General features: G+C 36.7%; 1 protein-coding gene across 2 annotated transcripts in view; it reads left to right on the top strand.

The window, feature by feature from the left end:
* The first annotated feature begins 3,686 nt into the window (after positions 1-3,686).
* Positions 3,687-23,138, top strand: part of LOC127801420 (T-complex protein 1 subunit beta-like) — a 42,774-nt gene continuing 23,322 nt past the window's right edge. The window contains exons 1-7 of one of the 2 annotated variants that reach the window (XM_052336571.1): positions 3,687-3,838; positions 3,964-4,010; positions 4,099-4,155; positions 4,570-4,635; positions 4,845-4,956; positions 5,218-5,346; positions 20,731-20,802. In XM_052336571.1, the coding sequence (XP_052192531.1) occupies positions 4,005-4,010; positions 4,099-4,155; positions 4,570-4,635; positions 4,845-4,956; positions 5,218-5,346; positions 20,731-20,802 (442 nt within the window). In that variant the 5' untranslated portion in view covers positions 3,687-3,838; positions 3,964-4,004. Of the gene's footprint in view, positions 3,839-3,963; positions 4,011-4,098; positions 4,156-4,569; positions 4,636-4,844; positions 4,957-5,211; positions 5,347-20,730; positions 20,803-23,138 lie in introns of both variants that reach the window. The other variant, XM_052336570.1, reaches the window with a different exon arrangement.

Here is a 23,138-nt window from a genome sequence, read left to right as displayed (position 1 = left end):
TTCTTAGAATTCTTTCTTTGAGAATTACTTTTGTTCTCTCTTATTTTCTCTATTGTTTTCTCTTGTGATCTTACTTCCTTTCTTCCTTCTCTTCAATTCTTATGTTATTTATTGTTACTTTATTATCCATCGCCTAAATGGCCAGTTAATTTCTACCTTTAAATTTTTGTAATTTTAATTTCTGTCATTTAAATTATCCACCGCCTAAATGGCCAGTTAGTTTTTTGTTATTTTAATTCTTGTCATTTAAATTATGTTATTTAAATTACACCATTTAAATTCCTGTCAATTAACTTTTAAATGGAAATGAGTAGCTAAATCTAATCTTGGGTTAAGACAATGACAGTGTCCAACGCTAATGATTTCCAAAGAAAGCTGCACTTTAAATTAGTAATATTAATTTAAATTTCAGTATGATTGTGTTTTAATTATTGAGAAATCACTAGGTTTGGATTGGAGCGTAAGCCTAACTTAGAGCTTTCATGTCACGCATGAGAGTTACTAGAACTGGAAACGCTATCATACCCAAACTCGGATGATTAATTTAGTTATTTTGTGTATTAATTGCAATTGAATTTATGGTAGTTGCTTAAATTAGAATCTCACATATCATGTATGAGAATTGCTTAAACTAGAACTACCATAATCTTTAATTGGATTTAATAACAAATCCTTTTATCTGAAGTTAAATTAATGTTACTAACCTTGTCTACTAAAATTTGGGAATCAACGGGTTGGTACTGAAATTGTCTTAATTCAAGAGCTATCCAATTTTATATCCTCACATTAAGCATTTATTTCAACTTTTGCCTTACTTTATTTTCTAGTTTCTGTTATGAAAAAAAAACATAAAAAATCTTGTTACCAATCCATCTAAATACGTGTGCGTGTGTGTGACATTCTTTTTCTTTTGCCATAAATAAATCGCTCAGTGGACGACCTGGACTCATCCAGAAAGTATAAATTTAAATTTGGACTACAACTGCACTCGTACACTAACGAGTATAAACCTTTCACCTAAATAAAGAAAAAAAATATAAAGGATTTATTGTGTTTTAATTGCAGGGTGAGAGAGCAGCCATGGTTCACATATTTTTTCTTTGTAAACTTACATCTGTTATTTTTATGCTTTACGCTTTAAAACTCTAAAACCTCAATCTGTATCAAAAAGTTTTTCAAATTCTATCAATTAAGTTTTTAAAATAACCAATTCACCCCCCCTCTTGGTGTGTGCTATAGCACCTCTCGTTCTAACAAAATATTTTGTAAAATATTTATAATTAAAACCACTAATGCATGAAAAAAGGTAAAGATAGCCTGGAACAATTTTTGAGCTGTTTCTATAATTTGTGAAATGTTTTGAGGGCATTTCACAATTATAGAAAACTTTTAGAAATGCATTTCTTGCGATGAAATAACCAACGACCATATATATAAACAAGAAATTTGTTGAACTATTAATCAAAAATTTGTCGACGAATTGTTCGTTTGAGAGCATTGAAGCCAAGAGATGTTATGTTTACAAGGAGATCAAGTTGAAGCTCGACATTTTCTAGCCTCATTTCACCATCGTGTTGTTGTAGGAATAGACAATGCCAACCCTGAATTCAGGGAGGCTCAGGTATTTGGAGTGGTTGTAAATGATGTGGATGAGGCCGGCGTCAATGACGATCATTTTTGGACGATTTCAAATAGGCTTATGAAGTTTGGCAGTTGAAAAACAGTGGCGGAGTAGAATTTCATGGAGACGAGGTGGATGTTATTGTCGGCGACAAAGGCAACGAGGCTCTCGAGGGTTTGTTTGTCAAGGACGATGCCCAATAGGTTACTTATGATCAAGCCTTTCGCATTGATCTTGGCTTCTATACGTTTCTTCCAGAGCTTTTCTCTTGATTTGGAAGTAGGGATTCAATGAACTCTATGAATTTATTTTTAGGTAAATGTATTATGTTTCAACTATCTTTTATTATTTTTTATATTAAAATTTATATTTAAAAAACCCCTTAAAGTGCGTTTGATTGGCCATATTTTCCATGAAAAATGGCTATTTTTTACCTAAATTATAGCTTTTAAGGTGTTTGATTATTCAAAATTTCCAAACAAATTGTTTTCCCACTTTTGGTCACGTAATGCCATTTTTTCATTTTTTTAGGAAAATGTTTTTTCACGGGGATGAGGTAGATTAAATTTTATAGGGAATTGGAAAGCAGCCCATCGCGTAACCCGTCTTTCCATCCCCCCAACAACAATTTATCTTCATTCTCTAGGGCTTCTTCTTTCTCATTTGGCGCCGACCCTTCCCCTTCATATTTGCCACCATCTCCATCGAAAACGAGCTCCAATTTCGAGTTCTAGATCGCCATTCATCTTCGTTTTCGTCCATGGTAAGGTTTTAGGCCATATTTTTTTTTTCGTAGATTTGGCGATCGATCTTGGTCTTCATCCATGGTAAACTTTCCGACGCCTTTCTTTTTTGGTTTCTGGCCACCTTCTGACTTCCTATTCGTTTTCTAACTCGAAATCGACGTACGGTTTGCAATTGCTTGTAGTCCCATTCTTCTTCATTGCATGTGTTTTAGCCCAGGTAGAGACGTGAAGTTGCTTAACAACTTCTCCAACAAAAGTCAATTAATAAGGCGAAACCCATAATGCTGTAATTTTCAAATTTTTAAATGCTAAGCGAAAACGATGGCTTCCTTCGTTATCGCCACCCCACATCCTCTCTCTCTTTCTCCATCTTCTCAATAGATGCAGTGGCGGACCCAGTGAATCAATTCCCAATTCCTCCCCTACTCTTCCATTTTTCTTTTTATTTTTCTTCCTTCCCAGGGAGAAACACATCAAATACTAGAGAAAAAAAAAAAAACCATTCTTTGTAAATTTACAAATCAAAGAGCTATATTTCTCAAATGATGTACTACAACAAATAAGATATGACATCCAATTATACCATAAAAAAGAAAAAAAAAAAAACAACTTTCAAGTTCAAATAGGTACACTTTTCATGAAAAAATGGACAATTTTCATAAGAAAAATAATGGATATCAAACAACCAAAGTTAGAAAAAATGACTAATTTCATGAAAAATAGTGACAATTAAACACTAAAAGTTTAAAAAGTATAACAATTTATAGGTACAAAATTAAGCCAATCAAGCTCTCAGGGCATTGTGCAAGTGGTAAACCTCCTAAATTTTCTTGAGAGTGACGAAAGATCAATTCATGGTGGAGGTAAAAATTTCTCATTTGGTGGAAATTGATCGCATGTCTGCTTAGAAATGTATAAGTTTGCGACTGTATATAATTTACCTGAAAGTCGAATCAGGAGGGAAGGACGATCTCTTCCAGGACTAGGTGGACGAAGCACGGACACCTGGGTCATAAAAAAAACTAAAATTAAACTAATCAAACATTTTAATTAACAATTTTCATCCAAATCATTTATAGATAATTGAATTACCTACAACTTATTTTATTTTTATGTAAGTTCTATACTTATCATGAAACGCGCGTTTATATTCTTTTTAATTTATACTTTAGCCTACATTTGTGTTTTCTATTTTTTAAAAAACTGTTATTTTTTTATTTCTATTCTATATTAAAAACGTTTTCCATTTCATGCAACTTAGATTAAAACTAACTTATTTAATTTATCATACATTTTTTATATAATCAAAACCCCCCTCATTCCCCAAACCCTAAAACGATAATGGTGTTTAGCTTCTAACACCTCCTTTCAAGCCTCTCAGTATTGACTGCCACTGCTACTGCCTACAATTACAAGAGGGAGGGGAGGAGAGACAGAGAGTCGAAACCCTAATCGCGAAATACTGGCGGAGGTAAAGTCCGATAGCTTGCTTGCTAACGGATATTTGTTTTACTCGCATACGGAAAGTGATGATGCAATGCTATGCATTCGTGCCTGGATCTAGTATTTGAATGACTGTCGATTCACTTGTTTCAGATAATTTACTGAGCGAATAGTCTCTGTCTGAGTGATTTGCCATGGCGGTACGTTGAGATTTAGACAGGGCCTCCGTTTTTGTTTCAGTGTGCTTCTGTTGCGTTCTGGCTTGATCTGTTTGCTGAAATGTTGTAGGTCGATAAACTCTTCAAAGACGAAGCTACTGAAGAAAAGGGCGAGCGTGCCAAAATGGTGAGATATTTTTCTTTGTTTTTTTTTTTAAGGGGCTTAAGTCTGCTGGGTGTTCTTTTTTCTTTTTCTTTTTTTCTTAATTTTTTTTTCTGGTGGATGGATGAATGTTGTGCTCACTTGTACTCTTAAAGTCAAAAAATATTCGGTTATATTTCGGACTTGGATTTGTATAGGGAAATGAGAAGGAAAGGAATAAGAAAGGAACTGAGTGTACGTTTATTTATGTTTTTGTTGGTTAGGTTGCAAATAGATTTTGTAGAAAATTCTTTTCTTTGGTTTGGTTATCAATGAAGAAATGCATATGCAAGTAATTTTATTTTGATGTCATTTACCTCCCTTAGAAATTTTAGTTCCAAACAGACATAATTGTCTAACTTATCTCCACATGCTTAACCTGTTTCATTGATCTTGTAGGCACTCTTCGTTGGGGCAATGGCAATTGCGGACTTGGTTAAGACAACATTAGGTCCAAAGGGAATGGTGAAGTTTTTTCTTAGCTTGGCATTTCGCTAAATTTAACGATGCTCCTGTTTAGGCAGGCTTATATTGTCCTCCAACAACAAACCCCCCCCCCCCCCCCCCCCCCCACACACACACACACACAAGTAAATAATTTAGGCAGTTCCTTTTACATGTGTATTAACTCAATTTATTGGTCTTGGTGGTGTATCTTTACCTTCTTTTGTCAGGATAAAATTTTACAATCAACAGGAAGGGGGCACAATGTCACCGTCACAAATGATGGTGCAACCATCCTGAAATCTCTCCATATTGACAGCCCAGCTGCTAAAGTCCTTATTGGTATCCTCACTATAGTTATTGTTGTTTTATTATTGCACCTTGAAAAGTGGACTGTATAATTGTTTAGGTCCTTTAGGGGTAATATTTAGTGGGATTTATCAAGTTGTTTGATTTTCTAGTGAAATATGTATTCTTAAGAAATATTTGTGCTGTGTAATAGCCTGTCAGAAAGTTTTGAGGTTGCATACATAATTGATATGCCTGTTTGCAAGGCGATGCTGGTGGTTAAATTTTACTGGGTGTCCTTACATTTAGCATTAGACATTTCGAAAGTTCAAGATGATGAAGTTGGTGATGGGACAACATCTGTTGTTGTTCTGGCTGGGGAGCTTCTGAGGGAGGCAGAAAAGTTGATAGCATTAAAAATTCATCCAATGACGATAATTTCAGGTTTCTATCAAGCCTTATTCTGTTCTTGCTTTGTAGATTTTTATTACTTTTTGTTAATGGTCTTTTGAGGAAAAATTTCTATCCATCATGTTGCATTAACTTATGAGCAACCTGGAAGTTGGAAATACCTAACTTCATTTGCATGGTGTAGTACTCAGACTGAATTTTGCTAACAATCTGGTGTTGGTTGGCCTATTATTTCTTCTGTCTTCTGAATTCACATTTTTATATCAATTTCTTGCTTATGCAGTGTGCATCATAATTTCTATATCCTTTATCTTTGTACTAGGTTGTTGTGCATACACAAGCATTTGATAATTTTGTGGAGGGTTTAGTTAACTGTAGTAGTTACCTTAAGTGGGTAGTTATAAATAGATGTATGAAGAGTTGGAGTAACTACAACCAACTAGGAAGTTGTAAAAGTTTGGTATTTGTTTCTCATTTTTCCCCTTACAATTAATGTGACAATAGTTTAAAGTTTTGATGCATATTTTGGCATGAAAAGTTTCACAAGACATGTAATGAAATGACCTCTTGCCTTTTAATGATAGTATAAACGACACACTAGTATTGACAGATGTTTCATCAGATGAATTTATTTTTGGTTTGAAACTTTATTGATAGATGTAATGATGGACATCCAAGGATCATCCTTTTCGTAAAATTTACATAATTGGAATCCCTATACTTTCTCATGATGTGTTTGTACAGGAATAATTGCTTTGCCAATTAATACCCTACTTTATTGTTAAGCATGGTGCTGATTAACATATCTTGACTTATGAGGTTTTTGTCTTGACATATTCAACATTTTATTTGTTTTTTTAATCTAAAGCACCTTTAATTTATCAAATGTCTAATATTGTGTTACGTGGTTAATTTTTGAGGGCTTGTTATGACTCTTGGGATTGTGCTTCTATTTTTGCTAGAGATATGCCATTGTTGGACAAAAAAATATATTTTTCTTAGAAAACCTATTCCCATATATTCCACAAAGTGTTAGTCGTTTGTTACCTTTAGGTGAGTATAGAACTTTTATTGTAACACTAAGAACTCTTCCCGAATTGCTATTTGAAGTTAATTTTTTGAACTTGCACAATCAGGTAATATATCAATGGTCATGATTGGATCATGAAAAAATCCTCCTATTTAATTAACCCTTGATTTTTTTCTCCAACCATGAATCATAGTCATCACATTTTAGGTTCGTGGTCAATCCAAAGACACATCATGACCTACACCTACAAATAGCAAAATTTTGGGTTGGTTTTGATGTTATTTGTGAAGTATGGCTGCTCATAGGATCAAGTAACATAGGAGCCTTAGTAGCAATGATAAAGTTACTCATTTGTGATAGGAAGGTCATGGGTTTGACTTGTAGAAACAACCTCTTCACACAATAAGGATAAGACTGTGAAAAATGACCCCTCCCCATCTCTCATGAAACAGGAAGCACACTACACTATAGGATCAAATGACATAACATACCGAAGATCTTCAAGAAACTATCAATGTGGGATGTTCTTGTTAGATTTATTGTTTTCCATTTGATCATTTCAATTGCATTTTCTCTCTCTCTGTTTCTCAAAGCAACATTGTCATTCTATTGTATTGTCTTTGCTTCTCATCACACTTCTTTTTCTTGTTTCTTTGTTCATGGTTATGTTGCATTTCCAGGTGAGGATGTGGCTTAAACCTAGAAGGATGACGTTGTGCCTTTTGACCTTTGACTAATTAAATGCTATATAAGTGGTTTGTTGAAATAAGCTAAATTCTTGAAAGCTTACTTGAATTTTATTGAATCTGAGTAGAGGTATTTATATAAGTAAAAAATATTTATGCTATCTCCTAGAAAACATGAATAAATTCAAATTTAGACTTTAGAAGATAAATAACAACTGATATTTAAAATGCTAGAATTATCTTTTTCTTTCAAGTTGCATCATTCCTTTAAATTTAGTAGCTTATCTTATCTTCTAGGTTGCCTCATCTTTTTCAATCTTGAAGTTTTATCTTATCTCCAACAATCCTATCTCCCCTTTCTAAAACTTGAGCAACCAATCTCATCGTCCAACACTCTTCCCCTCAAGTTGGTGAATAATTATTTGTCATTCCCTGTTTGCCAATAAGTGATTCGAAGCCTGGTCTTGCCATGGCTTTGGTAAACACATTAGCCACTTGACTTCTTGTAGGAATATATGATAGGTTAATTCCTTCTTCCTCTATTTCCCGCTTTATGAAGTTTCGGTCTATTCTCACATGCTTTATTCGATCATGCTGAATTGGATTATAACAATACTAATTACTGATTTGCTATCACGATACATCTTTGTTTGCTGTAACAAAGGAATATGCAAGTCTTTCATTAGCCTTTCTAGCCAAATCACTTCACAAATTCCTTGAGCTATAGCTCGGAATCTTGCCTCATCACTGTCATGTCCCAAGGGTAATTAGAAGGGCAATAATGTAATTAGTTATATTAGTTTGTTAGGAGATATTTGGATGTTTATTAGGAGCACATGGGTGCTGTTAGAAATTAGTTAAGGAGCTAGCTAAGGCCCATAAAAAGGCCCATTGTAAGATAAGCCATGTTGAAATTGATATTGAATCTCTACTTTCTCTCAAGTCTCTCTCTCCAATCTCCCTCACGTTCCTCTTGCTTCTTCCCCTTTCTCTCTCAATATCTCTCCCTTTTTCTACTGATTTTCCCCCTCCTACAATTCTGATTTCATTCCCCAATTCCTCTTCTAACCTATCACGAACCCTAGGTTCGTGACAAATGGTATCAGAGCCACCGTTCCTCGGCGGTTCTCTCTGTTAAGTGATTCCAGCGAATACAAGGACTCCAACGAGTTTCCTTGGTTACGGTGTGATAGGCGAATTCAGCTTCTCGTGAGTCCGACGGAGGAGTGGCTCTCGGCTTGAGAATTCCGAAAGTGTGTTTGAGTTTTGAAGACGAAGCCGACCATTGACGCTTGGCAACGAATTTCAGTGAGTCTTGCTCGAAGTGGAAGGGAACGCAGCTTCAACGTATTTGGAAGCCAAGTCTTGTAAGCTACTGCAACCATCGAATTCTCAATTCTTCAGAATCTCGTTGGTTGTAGCACAATCACTCAAGGAAGGTGTCGCGACCATTTCCAAAGTGATCGCTATTTTGCAGTGGGTGTCGCGATCTGAACTAGCAATGAGTTTGGTGATTTTGGAATCAGAAGTGATCGCAAATTGGAGTGGGCATGGTGTTGCGGTCGTACCCATTGCGGGCAGAGATTAACGATCGAAATAGAGGAAGGATTTGGTGTTGTGGTTGTATCAATTGTTGTCATCGGCTGAGGCAGCCTTTCGGTGAATCGCACAGTTTGGGCAGACGAGGTGGACGTCTCATCGATCGGAAGCATCAATCGATTGAGTGGAGGAGGAGACCGACTGAGGAAGGCGGGTGAAGGTGAAACTGGCCCTATTGTAAGAGGAGACCGACTGAAGGTAAAATGTCTCCCATTGTAAGAGGAGAAGGCATGCTGAAATTGATATTGAATCTCTACTTTCTCTCAAGTCTCTCTCTCCAATCTCCCTCACGTTCCTCTTGCTTCTTCCCTTTTCTCTCTCAATATCTCTCCCTTTCTCTACTGATTTTCCCCCTTGCTCACAGTCTAGAATTTCGATTGGAATCCATCGCCTGAAATTACTGCTCCATTATGATCTATCTTAATGAAGTCGGATCGGAATTACCGCAAACTTATCACGAACCCTAGGTTCGTGACAATCACTACTGTGGGCAATAATATATTATTTTTTACTTCTCCATGTAATCACATTTCCCCATACTTTAGTACAATAACCCAAAGTTGACTGGTTATCTTCAATAGATCCTGCCCAATCTACGTCAACAAAGCCCTCAATTCCTCTTTCTGCTGTTTTTTGAAATAACAATCCTTTCCTAGGTGTCCCTCTTAGGTACCTTAGGACATGAATAACAACATTCATATGTCTTTGGGTAGGGGAATGCATATATTGACTTACCAAACTCATTGCATAGGCTATATTGGGTCATGTAAGGGATAAGTAGATCAATTTTTCCACCAACCATTGATATCTTTCCCTTTCGACCGGTGCGTCATCATTGATTTGTCCAGATTCTCAGTTTTTTTTCTAGAGGTGTTCAGCTGGTCGACACCCTAGCGTACCTGTTTCTTTCAACAAATCTAGTGTACCCTAGCATACCTATTTCTTTCAACAAATCTAGTGTATATTTTCTTTGTGAGATGAAAATGCCTTCTTTCAACAAATCTAGTGTATATTTTCTTTGTGAAATAAAAATGCCTTCTTTTCTCCAAGCCACCTTCATTCCTTGGAAATATCTCATTGTTCATGGGTCTTTGACTTCAATTTCAGCTCTCAATTGCTTCTTCAAGCTTTCTATTTCTTGCATTGCATCCCTTGTTACTATAATATCATCCACATATATGATCGATTTAGCCATTTTTTCATTAGCAATGTGTTTTATAAACAATGTATGGTTTGCTTGCCCCCGTTGATATCCTAACCAATTAAGAGTCATGCTGAATTTCTTGAACCAAGCTCTTGGTGATTGTTTCAACTTGTATAGAGACTTCTTAAGCTTACAAACTCTTCCGGCTTCCACTTCTTGCTCAAAATCAAGGGGAACTCTCATATGTATTTCCTCATCTAGATCTCCATTGAAGAAGACATTTTTAATATCTAATTGATGTAAAGGCCACTCTGAATTGACAGCAAGAGAGAGTAATACTCTAATAGAATTTTGTTTAGCCATAGCAGCAAATGTCTCTTTATAGTCAATCCCATAAGTTTGGGTGAAACCTTGGGCCACTAATTTGGCCTTATATTTATCAATTATTCCATCTGCATGATATTTTACTGTATATACCCATTTACATCCAACTACTCTCTTATTTGAGGGCGGTAACTCTACTATATCCCATGTATTGTTACCATAGTTCTGAAAGGCGCGAGGCGCACGAGGCAAGGCGCGCCTTTGCCAAGCGAGGCGCACATTTTAGGAAAAAAACTCAAAATCTTGTAAAATCATAAACAACTATCAAATTATCAATAATAACACATTCATATAATTCATGATTCATTATCTTCAAATTCTATAAACTAACAACATCAAAGTTAATTCATTCATCATGCAAATTCTAAACTAGAAACATCATCAAAGTTCAAACTTAAAGTCTCAAACTTTACAAGTATCAATTATAATGCAAAGTTCTAAATAAACACATAAACACTACAAATCCACAATCAATATAAAGAAGTTTTTTAATCAATCATCATCAAGGAGATCATCAACATCAAGGTCAATATCTTCATCATCCCTTTCAATCACCCCTTCATCTTCTTCTTCATCTCTCAATTCTTCTCCCTCTTCCAAGTCTTCATCATCTTCGGTCCCTGCCTCACTTTCCTCCTCCTCTTCAATCTCTTGAGTTACTCGCTGCTTTGAAGTCGAAGTCGAAGCCGAAGTTGATCCCAATTGTGATCGAGTTTGTTTAGTTCTAAATTGATAACTAGGCTCTCCAACTCCTGCAGCTGCAATAACATTACTCCATGTCAACCCATCCCCAACGTCATCTGGAAAAACAGTTTCATCATCTTTATCATTCTCCTCATCAAGTTTTCCAGTTAACCATTCATTGCTTTCATCAATGTCGGTCAATATGATGGGGTCAATGGTATCACGCATTTGATACCGACGCCTCAATGCTCTATTGTATTTCACAAACACCAAGTCGTTTAAACGAATTTGATCAAGCCTGTTTCTCCATTTAGTATGAAGCTGCAACAATTTATGTAAAAACATACTAAGAATAAGCTACATGAAACAAACCAACTACTAATAAAAATTATAAGTGTTATATGTACAATGCACTTACATTTTCAAACACACTCCAATTACGTTCACACCCAGATGAACTACAAGTCAAGCTAAGAATTTTAATTGCAAATTTTTGCAACGTGGGTGTTGACATTCCATATGAAGTCCACCATTCAGCTGTCCAATAAAATTCATGGGTTAGTTATTATCTATTATCTAGAATGATTATATATATAATGTAATATATATATATATATGTGTGTGTGTGTACTTGGTGATTTCTCAGCTCTCTTTCTAATAGCCATATAGTTTCCAAAGAACCCATCTGCATTGTTATACATCGAAAGCTCAGCATCAATTTGGTCTTGAACCTTTACATATGGATTTAACTTTCTAATGCATTCATATAAGCCAGTCATGATCGCTGGATCTATACGTTTAGCCTTGTAGAAATATTCTGGGTTCAAGTACCAACTAGCTGCATGCAAGGGGCGATGAAGCTGAACATCCCATCGATTATCAATGATCTGAAAAATGGGTGCATATTTCTTTTCATCCCCATTAAAAGAGTTAGCAATCGCTTCTTTGGCCCTATCCATGGCCTCATATATGTATCCCATAGCAGGCTTCTTCTCACCATCCACTAAGCGCAATACACGCACCAATGGACCAGCCACCTTTAAAGCAAATACAACATTGTTCCAAAATGAAGTCATCAAAATCATTTCTACAGCCTTTTTAGCCCCTGCTTCTTTTACCCACTTGCTTGTCATCCACTCCTCGGAGGTAAACATCATTCTAAGGTTGCTTTTCAGACTATTCATCCTGCCCAAAGTGATAAAGGCAGTTGCAAATCGTGTTTTTGCAGGCCTCAACAACTCTTTCTTGTCACTAAACCTTCTAAGCATGTTTACTAGACCCGAACGAGTATAGATATAGCTATTCACCATAACATCTCTCTCAAATGTCTTCTTCATATTAGGTAACTTGAAAATATCTTCCAACATTAAATCCAAGCAGTGCGCTGCACATGGTGTCCAAAACAACGTAGGATATTTTGCCTCCAAAAATCTTCCTGTTATTATTTAGAGTGAAATTAACAAGATATTAGTAAATAATAAATATCTAATGAATATTCAAATTGTTCTATTTATAAACATAATACAAATTACAAAAATGAATTTCATACCTGCTAAAACATTGTTTGAAGCACTATCAGTGACCACTTGCACCACATTTCTTACTCCAATCTTTTTCACACATTTACTTAATAATTGAAACATCTTTTCCCCAGTCTTTGAATAACTAGAACCATCAACAGACTCCAAGAACATACTTCCTTTAGGAGAATTGACTAAAAAGTTAATCAATGTCCTTTCCCTCTTGTCTTTCCAGCCATCTGACAAAATGGAACATTCATATTTGGCCCACGCCTCTTCATGATCTTTCATCATTTCGTGAGTGGCTTCCACCTCTTGTTTGAGAAGGGGAACCCTAACTTTATGATAACTAGGCGGCTTCACACCCGGACCATACTGACCAACTGCTTCTATAAATACTTTAAAACTGTCATATGTCACTGCATTGAATGGAATGCCTGCATCATACATCCATCGTGCAAAGCTTCTACAAACTTGAGCTCTTAACTCTTTTTTTTGCAAAATCATGCTCACCCAACCTTGTTTGCTTTCCTTTGCCCTTGCTTTTCAACACATTAACTTCTGGGTCTTTAAGAAAAACATTAAGTGGACCCTTTTGTGTTGGCACTTTAACACTACCAACCATAGTTGTTGAATCGAGAATCGAAATCCTTATTTTTTGAATCGTGAATCGAGAATCGAATCGAATCGTAAGATTCGGTAGACATTTTTAATTTTAAATATAAATAATATATATCCATATAAAATAAATAAAATATATTAAAATTATACCAAAAATATATTCATATTACCTTTAAATTCAAATTGCACCAAATCATACCACTTTCAAAATAACAAGCTAGAAAAAAACAACTATTAGGCTACTAATAAATTTCATTGTCCATAATCTTCACTAATTATCAATCATATTCATCTTCAAATTGAAGAGCATCATCATCTTCATCATTGTCATTATCTTCTTTGTCTTTAAATGTAGCCAAATTTGTTTGTTCTCCATCCTCTACATCTTCCTCATCATCAATCATTTCTAAATCCAATTCTTCTTCCACTTTGTCTTCAATAACTTTTCCTTTTCCTTTTCTATCTAGCTTCAAGTTCCTTGGCCCTATATTATACAATATAACATATTAGAATTCAACTCAAACTTACACAAAGTTACAAACACATTAACTTAGTTTTAGAAAGTAGGAAACTATAAAGTATAGAATATAGATATATACCTCTTCTATTATTACTTGGCTAAGTACCTCCATCATCTTCAAAGCATTCGTTAGCATCCATCCATGAATTATCCTCAGGTAAACAAGGGTTTTCTTGTTCGGTGATCCATTCATCATTAGACTCCATATCACTCAAACAAATAGGATCATAATTTTCACCTCTTTTCTCCCTCTTGACTTGCCTCATTTCAAGTTGAATGTTATACTTCACAAAGACAAGAGCATTTAATCTTTGTTGTTCCAAACGATTTCTCTTTTTGGAATGGACATGCTCAAATGTGCTCCAATTTCTTTCACATCCGGTAGCACTACATGTGAGACTCAAAATTCGTATGGCAAGGTTTTGTAACTCTTTGCATTCTTCCCCATAGCTTTCCCACCATAAAGCTAAGACAGAAAAATAGAAGGCTAATTAGTCTAATTAGTTTGAAGGAGCTAGCAATTGAAATTTAAAAATGCAAACTTAAATCAAAATAATACCCGGTTGCTTCTTGTCTCTTGTTAAGGTAGCCATGCTCATGCCAAACAATCCTTCTCCTTTTTTAAACTTTTCTAATTGCTCATCCATTTTGAGTCTTGTTTCAATATCCGGATACATCTTTTCTATTGTCTTGTACAAACCAACTTTAACTTCTATATCCGCATTAAAAGACTCATCATATTGAAACCTTAAAAAAATGCATATAAGTAAGAAACAATAAAAGCATATACAAGGAACTGTTAGGAAATTAGAAATATGATTTTAGAAACTCACTTGGGATTAAGAAAATATCCAGCTGCATGAAGTGGCCTATGAAATTGCAAATCCCATCTTGTATCAATAATGTTCCAAATGCGCTCATACTTTATCTTTTGATGGTTGAAATTTTGTGCAATTTTCTCCTTTGCCCTATCTATCGCTTCATATATGTATCCCATTACTGGTTTCACATCTCCATCAACAAGCCTTAAAACTTTAACAAGTGGACTTACACACTTCAAGCAATACTTGACCGATTTCCAAAACTTGTCATCGGATAACAAGATTGCTCCCACTTTAATTGCATCCACCTTAGAAGCATAATGACTTTTAGCCCACTCTTTCGATGCAAACATAGCCCTAAGAGGAATCTTGTTTTCCTCAAAGCTCCTTAATGTAAGAAATGATGTGGCAAACCTTGTAACTCCCGGCCTCTTCAACTCTCTCTTCTTAGAGAACTTTCTAAACATGCTAAGGACCCAAGCATGTCTATAAATATATACACAAACTTCTTTAGCCTTCTTTATTGTATCTGTGAAAATAGGCAACCCACCTATATCATGCAAGATCAAATCAATGCAATGTGCTGCACAAGGAGACCAAAATAATTTTTTTCTTTTCTCCATCAACAAGTCACCCGCAGCTACGTAGGCCGAAGCACTATCAGTCACCACTTGAACAACATTTTCCTCCCCAATTTCCTCCACCAATGAATCAAGCAACTCAAATAATTTTTGTGCATCTTTTATAACATTTGAAGTGTCAACAGATTTAAGAAAAACTGTTCCACTTGGACTGTTCACCAAAAAGTTTGTAAGAGACCTACTTTTCCTATCCGTCCACCCATCTGACATCAAAGTACAACCGGTCCTTTTCCACTCCTTTTTATACTTCTCTAGCATTGAGTTTACATTGTCAACTTCCTTCTTCAAAAATGTAACTCTAGCCTCATGATAACTAGGAAGTTTTAAACCCTTGCCATATTCACCAACAGCTTCCATCATTGAAGCAAAAAGGGGACTTTTGACCAAAACAAAAGGCAATGCATGTCCATACAAAAATCTACAAATGCTATGAACAACGGGCTCCCTTTTCTTAACCATTGCATTTAAAGTTTGCTGTTTTCCTTTCCCTTTCCCTTTAGTGACAAAGGCATCCATACTAGTTTTTCTTTTTCCTCCTACCATTTGAACTTCTTTCTTTTCTTCTTGGAAATATTCTTTTTCATTCACTTTTTGTCTTTCTAATTCTCCTAAGATCTGAATACAAAGTTCCCTCTCATTATCCGGACATTGTGTACAAGGAGCCACATTATCATGATTACCCCGCAAAATGGTGTTTCATTCGATTTATCCCTCCCCATCTTTCAAGTCCACAATAATTGCACTTTAAGTTCATTCTGTTTCCATTAATCCGAGAGCAATATTCCCAAATAGAATCATTACTCTTTGTTGTTGTAGATCCCTTTTTTGATCTTGACGCCATGAGAAAGAAAGTAATATTCTTCTTCTAACATTGAAAAACAACATAAGGTCAAACTTTTGAAATAGAAAACAGTAGAATACTATAAAAAAAAAATAAAACTAAAAATAATATAAAGTTATAAACTAATTGAAAATTAAAAGTTTCACTATATAAAAAGAAATAACATTGAAAATAATATAAATTAGTTGAAAATTAAAAGAAACAGAAAAAATTGAAGAGAAATTGGATTAGGAAATCAAAACAAATCATAACAGAAAGTTAGAAAGTTAAAAACAAACCAAAAAAAATCAAAGGAAATAAGATAAAGAGACGTAGTAGTAGCACTCACTGTAGAGCAAAGGAAAAAAAAATAAAAAAATAAAAAATACAATAGATTGACAAAGATTAGTCAACAAAATAAAAGCAGCTGGAGCTGGCAAGTAGTAAGCTTGCTTCTGGTCTCTACAGTCAACAAAAGCAGCTGCCAGCTGGTAGCTTAGCAGTGAGCTTGCTTTTATTTTTAACCAGTGGCAGTGACAACCCAAAGTCAACAAAAGCTGCTAAGCAACGCCTACACCTGAGTCTCAGCTGGTTTTAACTTTTAAGACAGACTCGTATAGTCGTGTAATTTCGAATAAAGCAAAGAAGAAGAAGCAGCAGCAAAAGAAGAAAGCAATGCAGTGAACGCACCTTAAGGCTTGAACAGAAGTTACAGAGCTTGAAGTCTCGCAGTCGCTGCTCTTGTCTTTGCTTCTTTTGACGTTTCAGCTAATGGCATCATGCTCATATGCAGCAACAACGTTTTATCCTTCTCTATCTGGTTTTCAGCTCCCGACGTTTCAGGTTTTAATGTTTCACAGCTCATCTTTGTTATGCAATCCAAGAAGCCATATAGTCGGAAGGTTTGTATAATGAATTTAGTTTGGATAGTCAGGTCATTACAAACAGTCTTGTGATTCGTCTGATTCACTCGATTTTTCCGATTCGTTTGATTCTTTTCCGATTCTTTCGATTCATGGTCGATTCTAGGGGAATATCGATTCACCCTATAGATTCGACTCGATTTCTCATTGAATCGAGCCGAATCTTGCGATTCGCATCGCGAATCGCACGATTCTAACAACAGTGCTACCAACACTATCAGTACCGCTTCCACTTCCGGTAGATACATTGGGTCTTTTTCTACTTTGAGGCAGCGACTCATCATCATCATCATTATACCCTTCACCAAATTGAAGATCATCATCTAACGATGCTATATTTCGCTCATCCCTATTATTTTTCTTCTTTTGCATGTACTCTCCAATCTCTTCTTTTACTGATGGAGGACATTTTGGACAAGCTTTAGTATTCCTAAAACCGCCCACAAGATGTTGTTTTGCCCGAAATATACCACCTTTTGTTACTTTACGACAAAATTTACATATGGTGGTATTTCTATCATTCGGATCAGCTTCAAAATAATTCCATGCCGGGTCCGTTTTGGAAGTGGTTGATGACATTTATTGGGCTGTTGCAACACAGTTTCAACTTCCACAAAATTCTCCTAATGATAGAAATAAACTATAAAGACTTAAAAGAGATATCAGCAACCAGCTGCCAGCAAAAGAAATTAGGCAAGAATGCAAGAAATAAACAAATAAAATACAAGTAAAAAACTTACAAAATAGGAGAAGATCGTGGGCAGCCTTAGCAGCTTCAACTTGAAGAGCAGATGAGAAGAGAGGCGAGGAAGAGAGGAGAAGACTGTGGGCAGGCGTTGCTGGAGAGTGGAGAGGAAAGGAAGAAGAACAAGGGGTCGTGGCTGGGGAGGAGAGGAAGAAGAAGATCGGGCCAGCTGGAGAGGAGAGGAAGAAGAAGATCGCTGGAGAGGAGAGGAAGAGAGGAGGCAGGCGTGACTGGGTCTAGAGGGGAAGAGGAAGATCGGGCGAGCGAGCAGCGAGCTGGAGAGGAGAGGCAAGCGCGGCAGATGCTAGAGTCGAGAGGAGTGACTGGGCTGCAACATTTAGTTAGAAGACCTAGGTTTCATGAGGCGCGCCTCACGCCCCAGCGCCTAGGCGCGCAAGGCGAGGGCCTCTCCAAAACTGCCTCGCCTCGGCCTAGGCAAGGCGCCAAACTTGCGCCTTAAGGCGCTTCGCGCCTAGGCGCGCCTTTGATAACTATGATTGTTACCAACTAGGGCTTTCATTTCTTCCAGAACAACATCCTTTCACTTAGGATCTTTCATAGCACATTGGATGGTCTTGGGGATTTCAATGTTGTGTATACATGCAACAAAAACTCTGAATTGCGGAGACAACTTTTTATAAGGCAAATGATTAGAAATAGGGTACTTAACACATGACCTTACTCCCTTTCGCAGTGCTATTGGAACAACCCAATCAACAACCAAATGATCAATCCTTGTAGTGTTGTCCTTAGATAGACCAGGCTCCTCAAATGAACCAGGCTCCGAATTCAATGTTTGACTATGTTGAGGTTGTTGATGGTTTTTAGGCCGCCTGGAATAAACTAGAAGAGGATTATCAAGAGTTGGAAGGTGAGGCTTAGGAGCTGTTTTAGGAGTTGGAGTGAGGTTTTCAGGATCAGGCCTAGAAGTGACAGGAGGGTCAGGAGCTGCTACTAGTGTGTTTTTAGGAGTTGAGGCTGATGCTCCCCCTTGAGAACACATTGGTGGCTGAGAGGTAATAGGATCAGGCATAGGAAGAGAGATGGTGGGATCCCTAGGCCACTTTGCACTTATAGTCTCCTCTGGAAAAGATATAGGAGGATAGAAGGGTTGATCCTCGTAACAAATTACATCAGAGGATGGAAAGAACTTTTGAGAGGAGGGACAATAGCACTTGTATTCTTTTTGAGAAGGAGAATATTCAACAAAGATACACTTAAGTGCCTTTGGTTTAAATTTGGTCCGAGAGGGATTATGATTGTGAACATACACAGTGCAACCAAACACCTTGGGGGAAAGTAAAGTAAGGAGATGAACATGAGGAAACATATCATGAAGTGTGTTGAGAGGTGTTCTAAATTGAATTAAAGGGTTTAGAGGGAAGACAATTGATGAGGTAAGAAGCTGTAAGAATAGCTTCCCCCCAATAGGAATGAGGAACATACGTAGTGAACGTCATGCCTCGTCCCATTTTGAGAAGATGTCATTTTTTTTTTTTTTTTCAGTTACCCCATTTTTTTGAGATGTATGGATATGAACTTAGATGGAATATGCCATGTTCCAAAGAGATATTGCATGTTCCAAAGAGATATTGAGTGAAATCATGAGAGAAATATCTCGGTCATCATCAGTTTGAAGAACATGAATAGGAGATTGGAACACATGTGAGAATGGGCAGATCACGAAGGCTTTGATACCATGTGAGAATGGGATAATTTCATTAGTTCTTTGCTAAACAATACAGCCCTAGTTATAGGTAAGAGGAAAATACAACATAGGAAAGAATACACTAGTTAAAACTAGGAAAGATTGCCTATGCAAGGTTTAGGAAAGTATCCTAAACTGGAATTATGAAAGTATCCCAAACTGATTTAGCAATTTTAAAAAACTAAAGATTAGATCAGCTTCCGAACTTAGGATGGATAATTAGTCAACCTTATTTATCCTTTCCTTCGTGAATCCTTTGGGAATGTACATAATGAAGTACTTTTTCCTTGTCCCTACATCCCATTCCCATGCACGAACCTATTGGATAATATGCTTAATTTTTCATTTTCATTCCCATTGGATATTTGTACCTATTCAGTTTATATAAAAATAAAAATGTATTTGGTTACAATATTTTCTGTAATTGCATAATGGTAAAAGTAATCATAAAATACAGAAGATAAGTATTATAAGCCAAATGAAACCAATAAATGCAAATATTATGTTTACTGAGACTCCAATGAAGCAATTTGAGGTTGTAATTTTATTCAACTGAAGGAAAATTAAAAAAATAAAAATAAAAATGTCAGAACGGAACATAACCTATGCAACACCAAGAAGAAGTTAGCGTATTCAATTTTTATCCCAATCAATGTCTGTTCAAGGTGTCATGATTTATGGCATGGGGGTGGACTAAGTAGCCTTTTTATTCAAGTATGTTAATTTCAGCCTCTACTCTAGCGAGTATCAGTACACGATAAAAAAAATGGTTATTTTAATATATGTGAATTGGATATAGTCACCTTATCCATATCCAATTGGTGATTTCTGTTTTGTTCCATAAGCACCTTGTTGGAGAAAATTTTGGATCCATTATTGTCCCAAAATGGACTAGATTTACCAGATACCTATTGGGGTAAGAAAACATTGCCATCCCCATTCCAATATTAAGATATATATACACATGCATACAAAGTACGTATAGGAGTTCGACTACATTATGGACATTTAAATGTAGTATTTTGAAATAAGATGATTCTATTAGTTAAAAAAAAATCAAAGGGAAATCTCTCATCCACTGAGAGCTTTGAAATTTTATTTTGCCATCAGTCATCAAATTTGAGCTTCTTTTTCTTCAAATTTTAAGAATAATTAAAGGATCAGGATCCAAGTGTCCATGAATGCAAGCGTCTGACACATGCCATAACCTAATCTTTGTGATGTCCAGTAGACACAGAACTTGGGGATGAATAGAACAGTCCATTGTGTTTGTGTTTTCCAGCCTATTTTTAGAACTATAAAATATGAAATGTGTGATTGGATATTGGGGTGTCCCTGATCTCAAACTGGTAGCCATACCACTTAAGGAAAAATTTTGCTCTGCTAGCTGTTTCTCATTTAAAACCCAGTTTGCTTCAACATTTTTCTTGCATTTTTTCCTTATATGTTCCTTTTTACACGTATTTGTGACTTCCTATGCACTGAATATTCTCAATCTCCATCCCTCCCTCTCACCCCTCTCTATCAATATACAACCTTGTAAAATTTTTGACTTTGGTTTCTTCCTTCAGGTTATCGAGCTGCAGCTGAATGTGCTCGGAAAGCTTTGTTGGAGAAGGTTGTGGACAATAAAGAGGATGCTGGTATTAATCTTTTTTGTGCATTCTTACAGCAAATATAATTAGATATGACTATGGACATAAATGATTGGTGAATTAGAATTTATGTAGTCGACCCCTCTTAATGAGATTAAGGCTTGATACGTTGTTTTTAAAAATAAATATGATTAGTTACTTTGCTCAATTGGTTTGAATGCCATGACTTCTCATTTTTCACTATATGTTATTGGCACTTGCTAAATGAACTCACAACAACATGAGCCTTAAATCCAAACTATAATTATGTATCTATATTAAACAACAACAACAACAACATATCCAGCCTTTATCCCACTATGTGGGGTCAGTTACATGAATTCTAGACTTCCATGTATTTATGTTTTTTGTCATATCTTCATTTAAATTCATACACTTCATATCAAACTTTAATGTCTCTCCCAAAGTCTTTTTGGGTCTGCCTCTACCTATTTTTTTGACTAATTGTTCTATTTCATCAACTCTCCTCACATGAGCGTCTCTTGGTTTCCTTCTCACATGACCAAACCATCTTAGTCTAGTCTCTCTCATCTTCTCCTCGATTGGCTCTAATCCTACTTTATTACGAATAACTTCATTTCTAATTTCTAATTATGTATCTATATTATGGAAAATAATTCGTAAATGATATATCCCTTGAGTTACTGATAGGGTTTGATCATGAACAATGTTGTATAGACAATGTCTCCCCAATGTTATAATGATGAATTCATTATGGTTGATAGTGTACTTTCCTATCTTTTTTCCTTCCGACGTATGTTTCACATATGGATAACTACTCTGTGATAAAAGAAAGGTGAACCCAGTACACGAGGCACTCAAATTGCAAGCTTTGGGCAAGTTTAATCATACACAGCCTTACTCTTGCTTAGCAAAGAGGCTGTTTCCTGACTTGAAGTTGTGACCTTCAGGTCTCAATGAAGCAGCCTTACCATTGTGCCAAGGCTCACCTTCTGATAACTACTTTTTGATAATGGAAGATTTTTGTATAAACAATGTAACATCAATGTTTCATTACTAGTGAACTGAAACGCGGCCTAGGTGGCCGTTGGCCGCCGCGATTATGGCCAAATCGGCCACCTTAGGCGCCAGCCCGGCTAATCGATACTGGGCGGCGCCTAGGCAGCCAAGGCGGACGCCTAGCCACGTGAACTGCCTGGCCGATTATGGTCTAATTGGCCACATGAATGGATTAGTATAAATTTATTAGGGTTTTGTTTCTCCTTACCCGTTACTCCTTCTCTCTCGTCAATTTCCCCTTCTCTCTTGCGTGCACCGCCACCGACAATCTGTTGCAGAGTCGCCGTTGCCTCTCTCGTGCTTGCATGCCGCCTCCGTCTCTTGCAGTTGCAAAGTAGCCATCGCCGCCGCCACCGCCACCGTCTCTTGCAGTTGCAGAGTTGCTGTCGCCACCGTCTCGTGCTCGCACACCGTCGTCGTCCCTTTTCTCGTGCTTGCTCGTGTCAGCTTCCGAGGAGCTGATTGTGGTTTTCTCGGTTGAGTGATTGAACGATACGAAAGAATTAGGAGGAAGAGAATCAGTAGGGAGAATGAGAGAAAGAATGAGAGAGAATAGAAACTTCTAGGAATATTCATTCATAATGATTGGCGAGTTGGACAGCTGCTTATAAAGCTAAGCCACCAGCCCATGTGCGTAACAGAATGCCGTTGCTGGGAATGTACTACTCCTAAAGCGGCAACAAACAAATTACAACTCCTCAATGCAAAACTTCTAATATACTACTTACTACTCATAGTATACCCTTATTACATTAGCACCTCTCCTACCCGTGACACATGACAATCGCCCTCCCCTTCAAAACCTTCTTGTCCTCAAGAAATGCTGAGAAGACCGGCTGCCTTAGGAAATTGTTTGAGAATATCTGGGAGGTACTCCCAAGTATTGTTGTCGGGGTGTAGATTAGACCATTGCACCAGCACCTGGATGATGGGAGCCCCTTGGTTGTAGATCACCCTCCTGTCAATTATCGCTGTAGGTTCCTTTGGACTGTCATTTGGATTTGGAAAGCGAGGTAACACTGGATTGATAGCTTGCTGCCCCACTGCCTTTTTAAGCAATGATACATGAAAGACCGAATGTATATTGGAGTTATCTGGCAGCTGTAAACGATAAGCCACACTCCCAACTCGAGCTAGCACCAGAAAAGGGCCATAATACTTCGGATTGAGCTTTGAACTGGGCTTTCCGAGTAGAGCTTTCAGATGGCCTGGCTGGAGCTTCAGATAGACCCACTCTCCCACTTGGAATTCCCTTTCACTTCTCCTTCTATCGGCAAATTCATCGCGTTGGCCAATTCTGTTTT

Source organism: Diospyros lotus, chromosome 5 (genome assembly GCF_014633365.1).
Source record: "Diospyros lotus cultivar Yz01 chromosome 5, ASM1463336v1, whole genome shotgun sequence".
Lineage (NCBI taxonomy): Eukaryota > Viridiplantae > Streptophyta > Magnoliopsida > Ericales > Ebenaceae > Diospyros > Diospyros lotus.
Note: the sequence above shows the minus strand (reverse complement) of the source record. Positions and strands in the feature narration are given on the sequence as shown.